The sequence below is a fragment of the Antechinus flavipes genome, chromosome 5 (genome assembly GCF_016432865.1).
Source record: "Antechinus flavipes isolate AdamAnt ecotype Samford, QLD, Australia chromosome 5, AdamAnt_v2, whole genome shotgun sequence".
Lineage (NCBI taxonomy): Eukaryota > Metazoa > Chordata > Mammalia > Dasyuromorphia > Dasyuridae > Antechinus > Antechinus flavipes.
This window is the reverse complement of record NC_067402.1, coordinates 204,486,722-204,502,732: the sequence shown is the minus strand read 5'-3', so window position 1 is coordinate 204,502,732 and position 16,011 is coordinate 204,486,722. Positions and strand designations below refer to the sequence as shown.

Sequence of the window (16,011 nt, the reverse complement as noted above, 5' to 3'; positions counted from 1 at the left end):
AAAAACCTTAATTGAGCTATGTAAGGCCAAGAGGCTTACATGGATTCCTCATTTATAAAACAGAAAATGCCACTTGTCCCAACTATATCATAGACCTCTTGGGATGATTATATGGAACAGTGAATGTGAAAATCCTTTAGAAATAAAAACAACTATATGAATCTAAGCTGCTGGTAAGGACCAATTCTGCCTGAAGCTTTTGCAATGTTTCATTACAAATTACTCTGCTAAAATATAATCATAGCAGTTCAGTGTAGTGGCTATAGTCAAGCCCTTCCCTCTCCCCACTTTCCACCTGATCAAAAGGGTATATAGTAAAAACTTAAGCACTAGAAAATAGCAGTGATCTGTGGGGTTTTGTTTGAAATTTAAAGAGGTCATAATCTTTCACTTTTAAGAGATTTCTTGAAGAAAAGGTATGTGGGTCTTTAATCACCTCTTTATGGCACTGGCTGTTTTGCCCTATGCAAGAGGACACCTGATGTTTGATTATTCCTTTGTAGAATCTTATGTACTAATATAAAAGCAGAAAATATATGCTAAAAATAAGTATCTTTTGACATTAAAACTCAAGAAGACAAATATGTGACATATCTGGAATGAATAAATTTCCTTTATCTGAAAAAAAAAAAAAGTTGAATTAATCAGTAAGCATTTTTAAGACCTGCTGTGTGAACCAACATTTTCGGGGTATGGACCCAATAGCTTATTTAGCTGACCTTACTAGGATGTGGTGTAATGGGAACACAAAGGGTTTTGAGTCCTTTGGTATAGGTTTGAGTCCTGTTGTCCTAGAAATAAGGGGGCTTGCACCCCTATTTTTTACCCTATCAAGATAACTCTATTGTCAGACATATTTCTATATTTGTGGTGGAATACTAAGTATTTTAGATTTTGAAGATAAGAATATAGAAAAGAAATTATCAGGGAGTTTTCATTTTAACTGTGTTTTAGTATGTCTTCCTTTTCCTTCCTTTAGGACCAAGGTTGTACAATTTGGGCATTGAATTCTAACATAGCTACATATTATCAAACATTGATATCTATTTCTCTATGGTTTTATTTTTTTAAGTTGGCTTCAGCTGTTTTGGAGGCTGTGGAAAATAATACCCTGAGCATTGAACCAGTGGGACTGCAACCTATTCGATTTGTAAAAGCTTCTGCAGTTGAATGTGGAGGACCAAAGTATGTTAGTGTAGCTACGTAAATTGTTTTAAAATATTGAATGTTTTTTATGTGGTATTTGTGTTTAATATGGAAAGATTTCATGTCATACCTTTGGAATGGACCATTATATAGGCCAAGGACTCCATTACCAGATCAACAAAAAACGTTATTTTATCAAATAAGATACGAAGTAAGTCTTATTCTTTAACATTATGAACGTACGTGCTAATTGGCAGATCTGTAACTAGTACAAAGAGAATGGGGCTTTGGTCCAAGGTGTTGAGGAAGCATTTCCTCCTTTCATTGAGGAAATATTATATTTCCTTCCTCTTGTAACCACTATACTCACCTTTTGCATAGGAATTCTCTGCTGGCTTGCACCATAATGCCCATGTTGTTATTGCCAGGCCCCTGTCACTGTAGTGTGTTTCTTGGGGACTTCCTCTTTCTCATTCTTTTAAATCACCTTTAGGAAAATGACCTGTCATATTTCCCACTATGACTGCTCCCAGTATTGTTGTGTGTTCACCATTGCTATCCCTTTCCCCTACTCCCCACTGTGAAAAAAATTTCCATTTATAGCTCTGCTAAATACCCATTCCTATGGAATCACAGAATGTTAGAGCTGGAAGGGACCAGAGGTCATCTCTTTTAACCTTTTTATTTCATATTAGAATGTCATAAATCCTTAGAAAGAAGCTTTCCATGGTTTTTTTTTACATGGAGGGGTAAATGTCACCTTTTTCTCCCTTTCTTTCCTCATCTCAATCCTTACACAGATAGGGTCTTTCCATAAAGAATTAGGGATAGAAACAGAGCTTCTGCTGCCCCTTGTGTCCCTATTTTACAAGGTTGTGAAAGCATTGAGGAAACAACATTTGGTTTTCTAGGTCCAGCCCAGCTTAGGGCAGCAGAGCCAAAGTAGAAGCTGATGTTTTGTTCCTTTTGTAGGACACATTTTCAAAGCCGAATAAGGAAATTAGATGTGTCATAACAGTGATGGGAGCTTTCCTTTAAAATTTAATATGCATATAAATCATCATAGCAGTATTTTATTGTTTGCTCATTGAAGCATTCATTTTGTATTTATGAGCTTCACTTCCACTTGAAGCCAAGATGCTCAGTTTGATATTCAACTTGTGCCACTCCATATTGTATCTTAAACATAGAGGTGGATATTGTCTCCATTCCGTAGATACAAGAGAATTTTAAACTGGCTTAATATTTCCAGTTCTGATTCATATCTTAAGTATTCACATGTTATAATTATTACTGTATGTTATAATTTAGTTTGCTTCTCTAAGGCAGTCATGTCAAACTTAAATAGAAATGGATCCCTTTGAGTCACATATTAACTTCGGAAACCATGTTAAATTCTCTCTCTCTCTCTCTCTTTTTTTTTTTTTTTGGTATCATTTTTATTTATTTTGCCAGTTATTTCTGTTTCTGTCGATAATGTGCTTGGATTGAGACTTTTATAGATTTGGGACATTGGAATTTGAATGTATATTGTATATAAAACCCTATGACAGGTAACTTTAAGAGATAAGGAAAGATGGGGAACCTGTTCTCAAATTTTAGAAATCTAGGTGACAAGATAGCTAGTGCTTAGGCAAAGGAAGAGATGATATAATAAAGCAAATAATCATGGGATGATTTGTATAAATTTGTCCCTCCTTGACCTTAATTTATGATGCCTCTAACATGATTCTCCTCTCCATATGTGATTTAATTTATCTACTTTGTTTTCTAAAGAAAACCTTTATGCTTTTTATTATTTTTATACATTATATACTATTTGTACCTTGTCCCTTTTCCTTCCCCTCCCCCCCCAAAAAAAAAAGTTATTAGGAGGTAAGTAGCATGTAGCTGATGAATCTTTTCATGATTAGCAAAGCTGGTTCTCAGTCTGTTCACAGGCTGTGTTTGAAGCCTTTCCAGCGTGGGAGAACCTGTTAGAGGTTGCCCAACCTTTGCTGTTACAGCCTTTTAGAAGCCAGAATCACCTTCCTGTCAGATTGATGCAGCAGAATAGGATTATGTAATATTTATGTAGTATCTCATATCTTTACACCCAGAGGACCTCAGGGCTGTGAGAACATGAAATAATATACAAATGTATTTCTCTTTAGGGAAATCAGTGGCTAATCTGACCTTATCCAAAATAAGATTAATTTAGAAAGTGATCATTCACATTACAAATTGTTGTCCTTTCAAAAAGATACAACACAGAATCCCTTTATAATTTATTTGACAATTTAATTGGGTTCTTATAGGAAATTGGCTACTTAAAAGAGGATTAGACTAGGAAAAAAGGTAAGAACTACGATGGGAATAGAAATAATGTAAAAAATAATATTAGAGTCAATACAATTATAAGGGCATTGAGAAATTAATTTAATTTACCAGATATTTAAAGGAAAGGGAAAGTACCAAAGCTGTGAAAAAATATCTCAGACCTTATTACTTCCCCGCCCCCCAAAAAAAGATCAAGAAAATATCAACAATTACTCCTCCATCTCTGCACAGTCTTTTTGAGAGTCACATAATCATAGGTTGAGACATCTTCCTTTTTTTTCCTCAACAGTATTTTATTTTTCCAAATACATATAAAAGTAGTTTTCAACATTCATTTTTGTTAAACTTTGTTTTAAATTTTTTTCTTTTTTCTCCTTACCTCCTCCCTCTCCAAGGCAGCAAGCAATCTGATGTAGGATAAATATGTGCAACCCTTTTCGACATATTTCCATATTTGTCATGTTGTGCAAGAAAAATCAGACCAAAGTGGGGGTGGGAGGGAACCATGAAAGAAAAAAAAAGACAAGCACAAGATTGTGCTTCAATCCACATTTAGTTTCCATGGTCCTCTCTCTGCATGGCAATGGCTCTTTCCATCCCAAGTTTATTGAAATTGCTTTAAATCACTACATTGCTGAGAAAGAGCCAAGTCCATCAGAGTTGATCATCACATGATCTTTTTGCTGTGTACAATATTCTCTTGGTTCTGCTCACTTCACTCAACATCAGTTTATTTAGGTCTTTCCAGACTTTTCTGAAATCATCTGCTTATCACTTTTTATAGAAAAATAATATTCCATTTTCTTCATATTCGGTAACTTATGGAGCCATTCCTCAACTAATGGGCATCCATTTCAGTTTCCAGTTTCTAGCCATTACGAAAATGGCTACCATGAACATTTTTGCATGTGTGTCCTTTTCCCTTCTTTATGATCTCTTTAGGATACAGACTCAGTAGAAACACTGTGATGAGATGTGTAGAAACAGGATGAGAATATGGGCTAATCAGGATGTAGGATGGCAATCAAGAGAATGGCAGAAGTGCTTCAAAATCACCTGATGTTAGAAAAAAGGGAAGAAGGCCTCCAGTGCATTGGGTGGATTCCATGTAATTAACTTTAGTTAGATTGTGGATGAGAATCACATAGGGTGATGATACGCAGGCAAGGATGGCTTGTGATCTGTGTTATTTGGGGGGACTCCAATTGGATGGAATTGATGGAATGCTAGATCCATCTGAGTTATATAGATGCACCCTTTGGAGTAACCAGACAGAGCTTGGTGAGTGTCTTATCTTTCTTGATCATAATTTGAACTACATGTAGCTTAGCTATTTACTATTATTTATTGGAAGGAAGCTTGCCAGATTGGATATGGTAAATGAGACGGCTTGGGAATCAAATAGACCTGGATTTGAATCCTTCCCCAGACTCTTGTGTGTGAAGCTGGCAAGTCACTTAACTTCTTCCATTCTTATCTGTAAAATGAGATTAGTGGCACCTGCTGTATGTGATTATTGTAAGAATTAGATGAGATAGTATGTAAGTTTTTTGCAAACCTTAAAGTCCTGTATATATTAGATGCAATTTTTGGAGCCATGATCAATTTTTCATGTAAGAAAGGAGAATGTTGTACCTTAGGTAGAAATCTGAGCAGTGTCCTATTTTTCTTGTTTTCTTTCTCTCTTTTTTTTGCCCTGTAGGCAGCTCTCCTGTCACTAACCAAGCAGATGGAAATCCTTTTTCAGCCAGTTCCTAGTGCCTTAAGATTCATTTCTGGATGTGATAGAATTGAACCTACCCAGCCTTCCTTCCCCCAAGGCCAAAAATGCCACCTGTATTCTGCTTCTTAACTGCCTGCAGAGTACTGCCTGCCAATTAGCATCAGAGATCACATTACCTAGGAGTCTGGCTGAATACTTCAAACAATACAAACCTCACTGTTTTATTTCATTGTTCTTTGTGGGAACACTGTTACAAATATAATAAAAAACACAATTAGAAAATAATCATTACATTGGGAATTCAGAACATAATGCCGAATATTGTTCCATCCAATATTGTTATGCTATATATTGTTGTTTGTGCATGGAAAAGAAAGGCAAGTTGCTTTCAATAATAAAAAAACTTAAGTGTGTAAATTTTTTACAGGAAATGTGCTCTCAGTGGTCAGAGTAAGTCATGCAAACATAGAATTAAATTAGGAGACTCAAGCAACTACTACTACATTTCTCCTTTTTGCAGATACAGGGTATGTAATTTCCGTGACTTTTATTCAAACTTACATTATATATAAATGTACATGTATTATTAACATGATGACTTTTTGTAACATTTTTATTTTGGCTTTAGATCACATCAGTGTGTAACTTTTTTACATATATTCGCTATATTCAGCAAGGACTTGTGAAACAGCAGGATGGTGAGTATCTACCTTAGCAAGTGCTTATATTCAACTATACATAAAAAATTTGGAATATATTTTTATTACCTAGCAATAATGCTGAAATGAGAAGGAATTATAATACTGACATTTTCTTGAATTACCTAAATACCAGTAAACTGATACATAAGTTAGGAATTAAGTGCATAGATTTTAAAATTTGTTTTGCTTTTCTTGGTATGAGTATTTATTCATCTCATTTTAATCATTTTGCTTCTAGACAGGACTAGTTTTCTCTGCAGTGGTGTGATAAGTCAGTGTGCGTGAGGGAAGTACACATTCCATTGAATTTCTGCCTCTGAAGGAGGGGAGCAGAATTTAGAAATAGTCAGATTTGTTTTAATTGGTGGTAAACCATGAAAGAGCTAACAATACGTTTTTTTCTTTATTTTTTTTACTGAAATGTATGAAATTAGTAAATCCATTATGAGGACAGTACTGAATGGAATAAAGATTACTGTATTCTAAATCATGAGACGTGCAGATGATTACCTGGGAGAAACCAAATTCAAGCAAGTGTGTTAATTTTTAATACAATCTTCCTTGATAATTAATAATTATTGATAATTCTCAAGTTATTCAAGTTTCAAGCTAAAAAATTATATGTGGTCTCAAAATCTAAGAAAAGTCTTATGAATTGGACATAACTGTCTTAAAATTGGGCTTATAGCAGATGCTAGACTAGAGTAGTGTATCACCATTGCAGTCTGCCAATGCTATGTTAATTTTGTACTGGATAAAATGAAATTTATAGGCTTTTACCTGTTCGTTTTTTGCTGGGGACAGAAAATTTTTCTATCCTTGAAATAAATAGTGATGTTTTGTCACTTCTCATCCAGATGAACTAAATAAACTCTTAATTTTATGTGAAATAGCATGCTAGTTCTAACTATCCTCTTCTTGATTTGGTTATTTCAATGTGTTTTCCTATACACTTAGAATTGTAATGTAAATGATATCTGGGGAATTCTCAAATTAAAAATTTGAATCGGTATTATTGTTGAGACATATTTGACTCTTTGTGATTCCTTTTGGGATTTTTTTGGCAAAGGTAATAAAATAGTTTGTCATTTCCTTCTCCAACTCATTTTACAGATGAGGAACAAAGGTAAATAGGGTGAAGTGACTGGCCCAAGGTCACACAGTAAGTGTCTGAGGCTAGATTTAAACTCAGAAAGATGAGTCTTCCTTACTCTGCACTTATAAACTGCACCATCTAGTTGCCCATCTCTGTATACTTAGACTTCTGTATTATAGATTGTGTAATGCTGTTTATGTTGAAATATTGTCAGACACTTGTTTGTTCATAGGACTAGATTAGCAAAGGAATTTTTAAGACTTTTTATAAGTTGGAAAACGTACTTTACATAAAATTAGATTTTTTTCATTAAAACTACAGAAAAATTGTGGGGTTTTTTGGTTTTTTGACATGGAATATTATTTGTTTTCTTAACCCTTCTCCTCCATAGCATATTGTACAGTAGATAGACCCTATGCATGTATAAAAGAAATCTACTGAAATTTTTAAATCCATTGTTATTAAAAACAATATGAAAATCAATGCTTAGTCATTAATAATAAAAGAACATGAGTTATTTACATCCACTATTAATTTTTGTCAACAGTTTGATTAAATCATAATCTTTTACTACTATTCTTAGGAATAATCAGATTGAATTTGTCTCTTTTTCTTCTTATTTGCTTTCTAATAAAGATGCTCAGAAACGACTAGAAGGTAGCTAGAGTAAGAGCTAAGAATTAGATAATAAGTTCCTAAGTAATGAACATTAAATATAATGGTCAATGAAGACAACATTTATATTGCAAATAACATTGAAGTGTCTCCTTCTGATTGGACAAAGTAACTTTTTAAAATATGTGTAATGTCAGATATGTAGCAATTTTTAAAAAATATGTAGTACTTTAATACAAGGAATTTCTGATGATGTTGGATATTTAAAATACTATGGTATAATTCCTATAATAACTATTTTTAAGTGTTAGTTGCAACCGTCACAAAATGAATTAAAATAATGAATGGTTTTTAGTGAAGAAGAGAACCATATAGACTCATGTTTCTTGGATACAGGCTTTAGTGATGGGAATTTAAACTATTTTGGTTTCAAATGTGCTTCAGTGAAAGATTAAATTGAAATGTATGATGGTCTTTAATGACTTTTATGTCCTTTTTTTCTCTTTTGTGCAGTTGATCAGATGTTTTGGGAAGTTATGCAATTGAGAAAAGAAATGTCATTGGCAAAACTGGGATATTTCAAGGAGGAACTTTAATTCTCTACACTGAATATGCATGAACTTCACTGAATAACTAAAATGGCTGAATTTTTTTTATGGTCACTTGATATTTATTTCCAAGGAGTTGGGTCCAAGATCTTTTATCCTCTTTTGAAAAACGCACTAAGGAATACTATGATTTGTTTCAAACTGACACATGCTTTGTATGCTTACATAAAAATTTAGTTGAACAAACTAAGACAAAGACTTGCAGGTGTACTTGTGATTGTAATTTATAGTTGAAAAAAAAAAAGCCCTAATTAAATAAATGTTAGATTGAAGGTGTGTGTTTGCTTACTCTTCTAATTTTATTATGCCATGTGAAGGGATGGCTCATAGAATTTCAGATCTTTGATACATGGAATAAATTTTTTCTTTAAAATGCTAATTACTAGCTGTATATTGAACTAACAGTATGTATATTAGTAGTGATTTTTCTGTGACTCAGTTACAAAAGATTTAACCAAATTTGAATTTTACAAATTGGTCTGTGAAAGTGTGCTTCATTACTCTGGAAAATGTAAGAGAAATGTCACAAGTGGACCCAAACTTACCAGAATTTAGGGTTTAGGTAGGGAGACAGGCCAATAAACATGAAACAACTAGATAATAAAAGACACTAGGGTTCCTTAGTGCTGATAATAAGTACAGAAATGGGAGACAGGAGTGGGAATTGTCATAGTTGGGAATTTCTTTTTTGAAAGGGTGGAACTGGGACAAGATTGAATAGTCGGAGAAGAGGAGTGAATGAATAAAGGCATAATGAGAATAGTGGTTTGACCCATACAAAGGGGACTTTTTTTTTTCCAAAGACTTTTTTAAAGGAATAGTAAAAGAAATTTTTTTTCCAATTTTTAAAAAGGTTGAGTGGGGCTGAATTATATATAGGCTTTGAATGTGAGACAGTGACATTTTGATTTGATGTTGTAGAAAATAGGAACCTTAAAAGGGTTTTGAGCAAAATAGTGACATGGATTGTCAGAGTTGTACTGGCCATTCAGTTTAATCACTTTCTAATGCAAGAATTCTTTTTATAACTGATTTGATGGATGAGCATTTTCAATTATGGGGAAGGTCACTGCTCATTTCAATGTTGAAGAGTTTTAGTTAGCAGTTTTTTTCTTATATTGGGCAATGAATGTCTGCCTCTCTATAACTATCAACTATTAGGCCTAGATTGACTACACACAGTATTGTAGCTGTTCATGCAATAACCTACCAAATATCTGAAGAGAACTTGTGTCTTCACTTTGATCTTTTCACTCAGAAGTGGATTTCTACTTCTTTAAACCATTCCTCATATAACATGGTTTCCAGACTCTATTTCCAGACTCTACTACTCAGGTTGTCATCCTGAATTCATTTTGATTTCTCAGTGACCTTATTGTACCTACAGTTGAACATGGTATCCCAGATTTGATGTGACCAGTGAAAAATACATGATGAGACTATGTAAATTTTATAAATGGGACATAATATTTTTATAATATTGTCCAAGATCATTTCAGGTGTTTTTTTTTTTTTTTTTTTTTTTTAGCAATGAAAATTATGCTTTTGGAAAATTAACAATAATAGTCAAACTAGCATGTATATAGTGCCTTAAGGTTTGCAGAGCACTTACATTATGCCATGTAATTGTCAGAACAACTCTGGTAAGTGCTAGTATTCCATTTTTTGGATAAGAAACACTGAGGCTAAGCGTTCATGTAACTTGTCCAGGGTCTTACAACAAGTAAAAGCTTGAGGCAGGATTTGAATTCTCATCTATCCTGTCTCCAAGGCCAGTACTCCATCCCTTATGATCTGCTTCCTAATCTGGCAGGACAGGATATGCCTTGTAGTTCTCAGGGAGAGTCCTGTTTTGAGATTTGCACATTATTTTTAAAACAGTGAAAATAGGCAGTATGGATATTATATCTGAGTTTGACTCCACTGACTTGGATAACTGGGACAAGGAAGATACAATGGAATGGGGAAAACTGAGAAGAGAGCTGGAGTGGACGAAGTAGGAGAGGAAAATGATAGTGTTTGACATGATAGGAATCCAAGTGAAAGCAGTAGGAAGGATCAGAGCACACTCAGTGACCCAGTTCACATCCCACCTAAAACACTTATAAAGTGCAATGGTGCCTGCCACTTTGTAGGCACTGTATAAACGTTAGCTAATTTTGTTAATAATATCATTCAAGGGTTAGTGATAAAGGTCCTTAAAAGCAGCTAAGTGGCACAAGTGGATAGACTGCCAAGGCTAGAATCAGGAAGACCTAAGTTCAAATATAACTTCACGGTATGTGATCCTGGACAAGTCACTTAACCCTGTGTGCCTCAGTTTTCCTGTCTGTAAAATAAGCTGGAGAAGGAAATGACAAACTATTCTATTATCTCCTCCAAAAAAAAAAAAAAAAACCCCAAATGGGGGTCATAACTAGAAACAACTGAACCTTAACAGAGGCTTCAAAAATAACCAATTGTGAATAAAGGGTTTTTGTTTGTTTTTAAGCTAAGTTTAATGGATTTAGGATAGTGGAACTGACTTAGGATCGACCATAGCTACCAATTACCATAAAGAAAAAGCATTTGGGTAAAACCTATTAACACATCAGCTGTGTTTTATTAGTGCCAAGAATTAAATTAATTGCTCTGTTTAGAGTTATAAGACAGCTCCAGCAAATGCCCAGATATGAGAATTTCCTTAAACCAATTTTATCATGTTCCCTCACTAGGCTTGTAATTTCTTTCTTTTGGTCATGTTTTTTCTTCCTTCTGTTCCAGTGTCCTGTTACATACTCCAACAAGATGATTTCTGTTTCTGTTTCCATTGATGTACAGTACACCCAGATATTTCCCAGTGTATCTTGTATTTAGGGCTCTTTTGTGTCCTCTCATGAATATTTCTTCATCTGTTCCTTTTGAGTGAGGTATATGCCTTTGCATAATAATGCTATAATTAGAAAGTGCACTTCATTGAGAGTCGTTAGTTACCTGCAAAATCATTTACATCCTTATGTTAGGACCTGTAGTTTGCCTTGCTTATTACCTATGCTTGTTCATTTGTGTATAAACATCTGAGATTGGGTTTTATTAATGGCTCCTTGATTTTTTTGGCCCCTATGAATTACTCAGCATCTCTACTGTGCTACTTAGTCTTTTGAGTGGTATCTAGCTTGATCTAGTCTTAAAAATCATTCAATGGGCATTTCCTCAAATTGAGACCTGAAAAAGACTTTAGCTTCAGAAGGTCAAGGTCCCCCACTGCATCTGGGGTCATCTTTGGTCGTCCCGGCCTTTGGACTCAGATCATCCTACAGGAGAGCCAGCTAGATGATTTGGCCTAGCCCTGCCTCTCTTAAATCCAGTTCATGTGCAAGTTAAGAACTCACCCTCCTGATTTCGAAGGACAAACAATAAGCTTGATAGATGTGCCTCCCTCAGGCATAGATTTTTATCCCTCCTTGAATAAGAACTTATCAAGCCTGCATTTTAATCTACAGTCTAGAAATACTAAGATGGTATTCATTCTTAAGCAATTGTTCACTTTCCAAACCTAATAGTCTCTTATAGTTTCTCTGCCTTTGAAGAGCAAATAGGGATGGACTTTTGGTGGCCATTGCATTTGTCTCTTGAATGGCTTCATTTTCTTGCCCAGAACAATTCTTTCTGGTCCCTTTAAAAATAACCATTTGTCTCTTCCTGAAGCACCAGTGCAGTATTGGATTTGACAAGTCTTGAGAGGATGTCACATCTTGTTTGTATTCCCCAAGAAGAAAGCAGACTTTTCTGTTGGAAAACATTGGGTTGATTAATAGATTATTAGGTCCCCTGCAGAAAGTCACTAGCAACTTTTGTTTTTTTCTATTCTTCCTCTGACACTTTTCTGACACTGATTCCTGTTCTGATGGCATCTGTATGATATCATTCCTAGGAGCAAGATTAGTTATTGCTTCATTAGGGGATTCTATCATTCCCTGCGGCCAAGAGACTCTTACACCTATTGCTTAGCTTCAGTTAGTTCCTGTAGTTCCCTGTGAAACTTCCTCCTTACTTTTCCCCTTTGTCTAACCTGCCTGGATGCCCCCTGCCTCTCCAGATCATTTCTCTTTGTTTTGATCTTTTCTGTCTATTCCCCATGTTGCCATTCTGAAATTTTTCTCCCTCACACACTGTTTTAGCCAAGTTGAACTACAATTGAAGCTTCTTGAAAACGGGGATTTTTTTTTTTTTTTTTGCCTTTCTTTGTATCCCCAGTACAGTACAAAGAATATTATAAGCACTTAATAAATGCTTGTTGACCCAAGAAATAAAAATCTGGAAGTAACTGATGTCAGGAGCACTTGTGACCCTCAGGTTTTGTAACTAAGCTTCCATCTCAGGTGTTAACTCTACCAAGAAGTTTCCTAATTACAAGGTGATTGGAATTGGAAGGACATTAGAAATCATGAGTACAATTGCCTCATTTTATATGTGGGAAAATAACCTTTAGAATTTAAGTGACTGGTTCAAAGTCTTGCAGGTAATTCTCTTCCCTTCTCATATGTTCTTAGGGCATGTAGTATAGATTCCTGGCCTCTGTTACCTTTTAACTTTAATCATACTTAAGTGTTAGCCCAGCTCTATCAGTCATTTTCCATCATTTTGTTCTCATTCTTTTGAATATTGTAGGTCTTTGTTGAAATGAATGCCTGTGATGAGAACTTTAACTAAATGCCACATAGAGTTCTTTTTTCAAAGCCATGTCATAAATTCTTTGATGTTGTTCATTTGTTGTCTGACTCTTCATGACCCCATTTGGGATTTTCTTGGCAAAGATCGTGGAGCAGTTAGCCATTTCCTTCTTCAGATCATTTTACAGATGAAAAAACTGAGGCAAATGGGGATGACTTGCCCGAGATCACACAGCTAGTAAGAGTCTGAGGTCGAATTTGAACTTGGGAAAATGAGTCTTCCTGACTCCTGGCCTGGCACCTTTATCTACTGTGCTATCTCATAAATTCTTGGTTATTCTAGAATTTATCAGCAAGAGTGTGAATGAAGGAAACTTTGGAAGAAAATGACTACATATCTTAGAATTCATCATAGCTGACTTGGAGGCCTAGAGAAGCCCTAATTACCTGGCATGGAAGTGATTTTAGTCAAGACAGATTAGGAAAGATGAGCCAAGAAGTTGCTAGAATTAATGGAAAACTTGAGGGTTTATACCTTGTACCCAGTGATCCCTAATAAGGGGATCTGAACTCCCATGGACCCAGATTCTACCTGAGGGAGATAAATTGGGGTCCATATGAGCCTAGATTCCCTTTGGAGTGAATCTAGGTCTGTGTGAACCCAGATCTCCTTGTTGGAATTCAAGTTCATCATCCAAATTCATGAATTCTAGAAATTATCCAATATATACCAGAAAATTCAGAGAAAATACAACACATGACTTGGAGACTCTTCAAAGAAGATTGGTTATCAAGACTGCAGATTTTTAAAAACAAACTTGGAGAGCCAACTGCAAATTGTGGTGAGGAAAGTTAATATGATTGCATCCATTTTTGCTAAGATAAGATTTCTTTTTCCCCACAATTTTGGAAAGCTGGTGGTTATGAAGGTAGCTAAAATTTCCACACCCTTTGAATCCGAGTACCCAGAGCTAGGCATATAATCCAACAAGGTCACAAACAGAAAGCCAAGTTTTATATGCATCAAAGTACTAATTATAAGGAAACAGAAACAAAGGAGATAGAAGCTAAAAGACTGGGGGATTATTAAGCAAATTTTGATCTCTGTGACCATGGACAAGTCATTTATCCTCTGTACCTCAATTGAAAAATGAGGGGATTGGATTTCTTTAAACTCTTGATTGATGATCCTACTATACCATAAAAAATTAATCTGAAGAATTCTGAAAAATTCATCATATGAAGAAGTGCTCAAGTCTAGAATAACTATGTATAATTATTTCAACAGCACAAATAAAAGGAACAATTAAATGAAATTGAACTCTGGTTAAAAAAAAATATTCAAAAACTAAAAACCATAAATTACAACCAACATGGAGATGAGGAGCTAAAAATCAACCTGTCAAAATGAATTCTATCTCTTAGTTTGAGAAATTGTATGTTATATTACACATTGGTAAATTGGAAAAGATTTGTGAACGTATGTGACTGCTTAAGTTTCTGTGTTCTTTGACAAGTAGAAGAATAGGACTTCCTGTGGCAAACTTTTGGAAATATAAGAGTCACAAAAGAATTGGCATGCATGGATAAATTGTGATTTGCTTCAGTGGAGAGAACTCTTCACTTTGGGGTCAGAGATTTGATTGAGTATTTGAAGGTAAATTTCCATATGAAATTGTTAAATTTGTTCTATTCCTCTAGTGACTTTTCCTCCATTCATTTCCCATTTTTTCAGCATCAGTAATTTGTTTAAATTTAAATAGGTCAGCTTGGAATTGTTTTATTACACATTTCTTAATTTTCCTTTTATACTTTGTTCTCTACTTTGTTTTGTACTGATTTTGAGCTCTGTTCTATGAAGTCAATTGTCTTAAATGTTCACAATTTATTCAGAAATGTTTCCCACATCAATAATGTCACATTTTCTGTATTCATTCTTTGTAATGCTTTTGGGGGTCTTCCAATTCTTTTGTTAGAAGAAAATATTCATGGTGTATTGGAATAAGATTTCTTTTTAATCTATAAGCCTTTGTCCTCCCTCTGGATGGGGACCGGTTTTTTGTGTTTTTCCCCTTCTCTGTACCCAGTGCCTACCACAGTGCTTAAGCACATAGTAAGCACTTAATAAATGCTTGTTGATTAATTGATTGGTTACTCCTGAATCATGTTTATCAATTTTTTTTTTGCTATCTTCCTCTATGTTTATCTTTTTATGAATTCACTAAGTATTATGAAAAATATTAGGGGGTGTTTTAATCAAATTCTTCATGGAATTTCTCTTATCATCTTATTCTCTTAAACCAGTGTTGGTATCTATGCTCCAGTGATTTTTATGGTTGTTTCTGTAGATATTTATTATGAGCCCTGCAGTATGAGATGATCACACATCCTATGATATGATATTTCTTCTTGTCTTTGGATACAGGATAAAATCAACTCTGCCATGCCATTTCCTTTATTTGTTTACTCCAGGAAGAATCTTCTTCCATTTAGCCACAACTTATTTTTGATATCCTTATTTCATTTATATCAAGAATGTTAAGATTAATCCAATGCAATTTCTCCAGTCATATGTTCATGAGATAGTCACAGAAAAAGGCTCTCACATATAGAGTACCAATAGCTAAGTTAATGTTTATAGAGAGTCTAAAAGGGTTCTTAAAAACCTGCGGCTCCCCGCCTCCCCCTTTTTTTTTTTTACCTTTTTGTCCCTACTGCTGAAGTAAAAGGGGCTTACAAAAGGGTGAGAGTCATTTACTATTCTCTTTGTTTCTTAAGTTGCCATAACCACAGAATTTATTACCACTTGGCCCTTGAAAACAGATATCATCTCTTGCTGAGAGCATACCAAAACTTTTAAAAGCATCTTTAGAGAAATCCTATCAAAATGTATGTTTTCGTGATAGAGTTTTTGAGAACCCAGATCTATTTCTGTACACTCTGAAGTACCAAGAGTGGGATTTTGTGGAGGAATGATCATTGTAGTAGAAATGGCAACTTTTTTTTTTTTTTTAAAGATTGCAGTGTGTTGTTTTGTTTGTTTTTGTATGCTTATATATATTATATATAATTATAATTATATATAATATATTAATTAATATAATATAATTAATATAATAATTATATATAATATGAAGAATTATTCTCAGTT

General features: G+C 34.4%; 1 protein-coding gene across 3 annotated transcripts in view; it reads left to right on the top strand.

Annotated features, from left to right (window-relative positions):
* Window positions 1-15,007, top strand: part of RAB3IP (RAB3A interacting protein) — a 51,848-nt gene extending 36,841 nt beyond the window's left edge. For 2 of the 3 annotated variants that reach the window (XM_052001464.1, XM_052001463.1), the window contains exons 8-11: window positions 1,073-1,185; window positions 5,616-5,715; window positions 5,817-5,886; window positions 8,114-15,007. In XM_052001464.1, the coding sequence (XP_051857424.1) occupies window positions 1,073-1,185; window positions 5,616-5,715; window positions 5,817-5,886; window positions 8,114-8,196 (366 nt within the window). In that variant the 3' untranslated portion in view covers window positions 8,197-15,007. Of the gene's footprint in view, window positions 1-1,072; window positions 1,186-5,615; window positions 5,716-5,816; window positions 5,887-6,323; window positions 6,424-8,113 lie in introns of all 3 variants that reach the window. The other variant, XR_007954345.1, reaches the window with a different exon arrangement.
* Window positions 15,008-16,011: the final 1,004 nt, after the last annotated feature.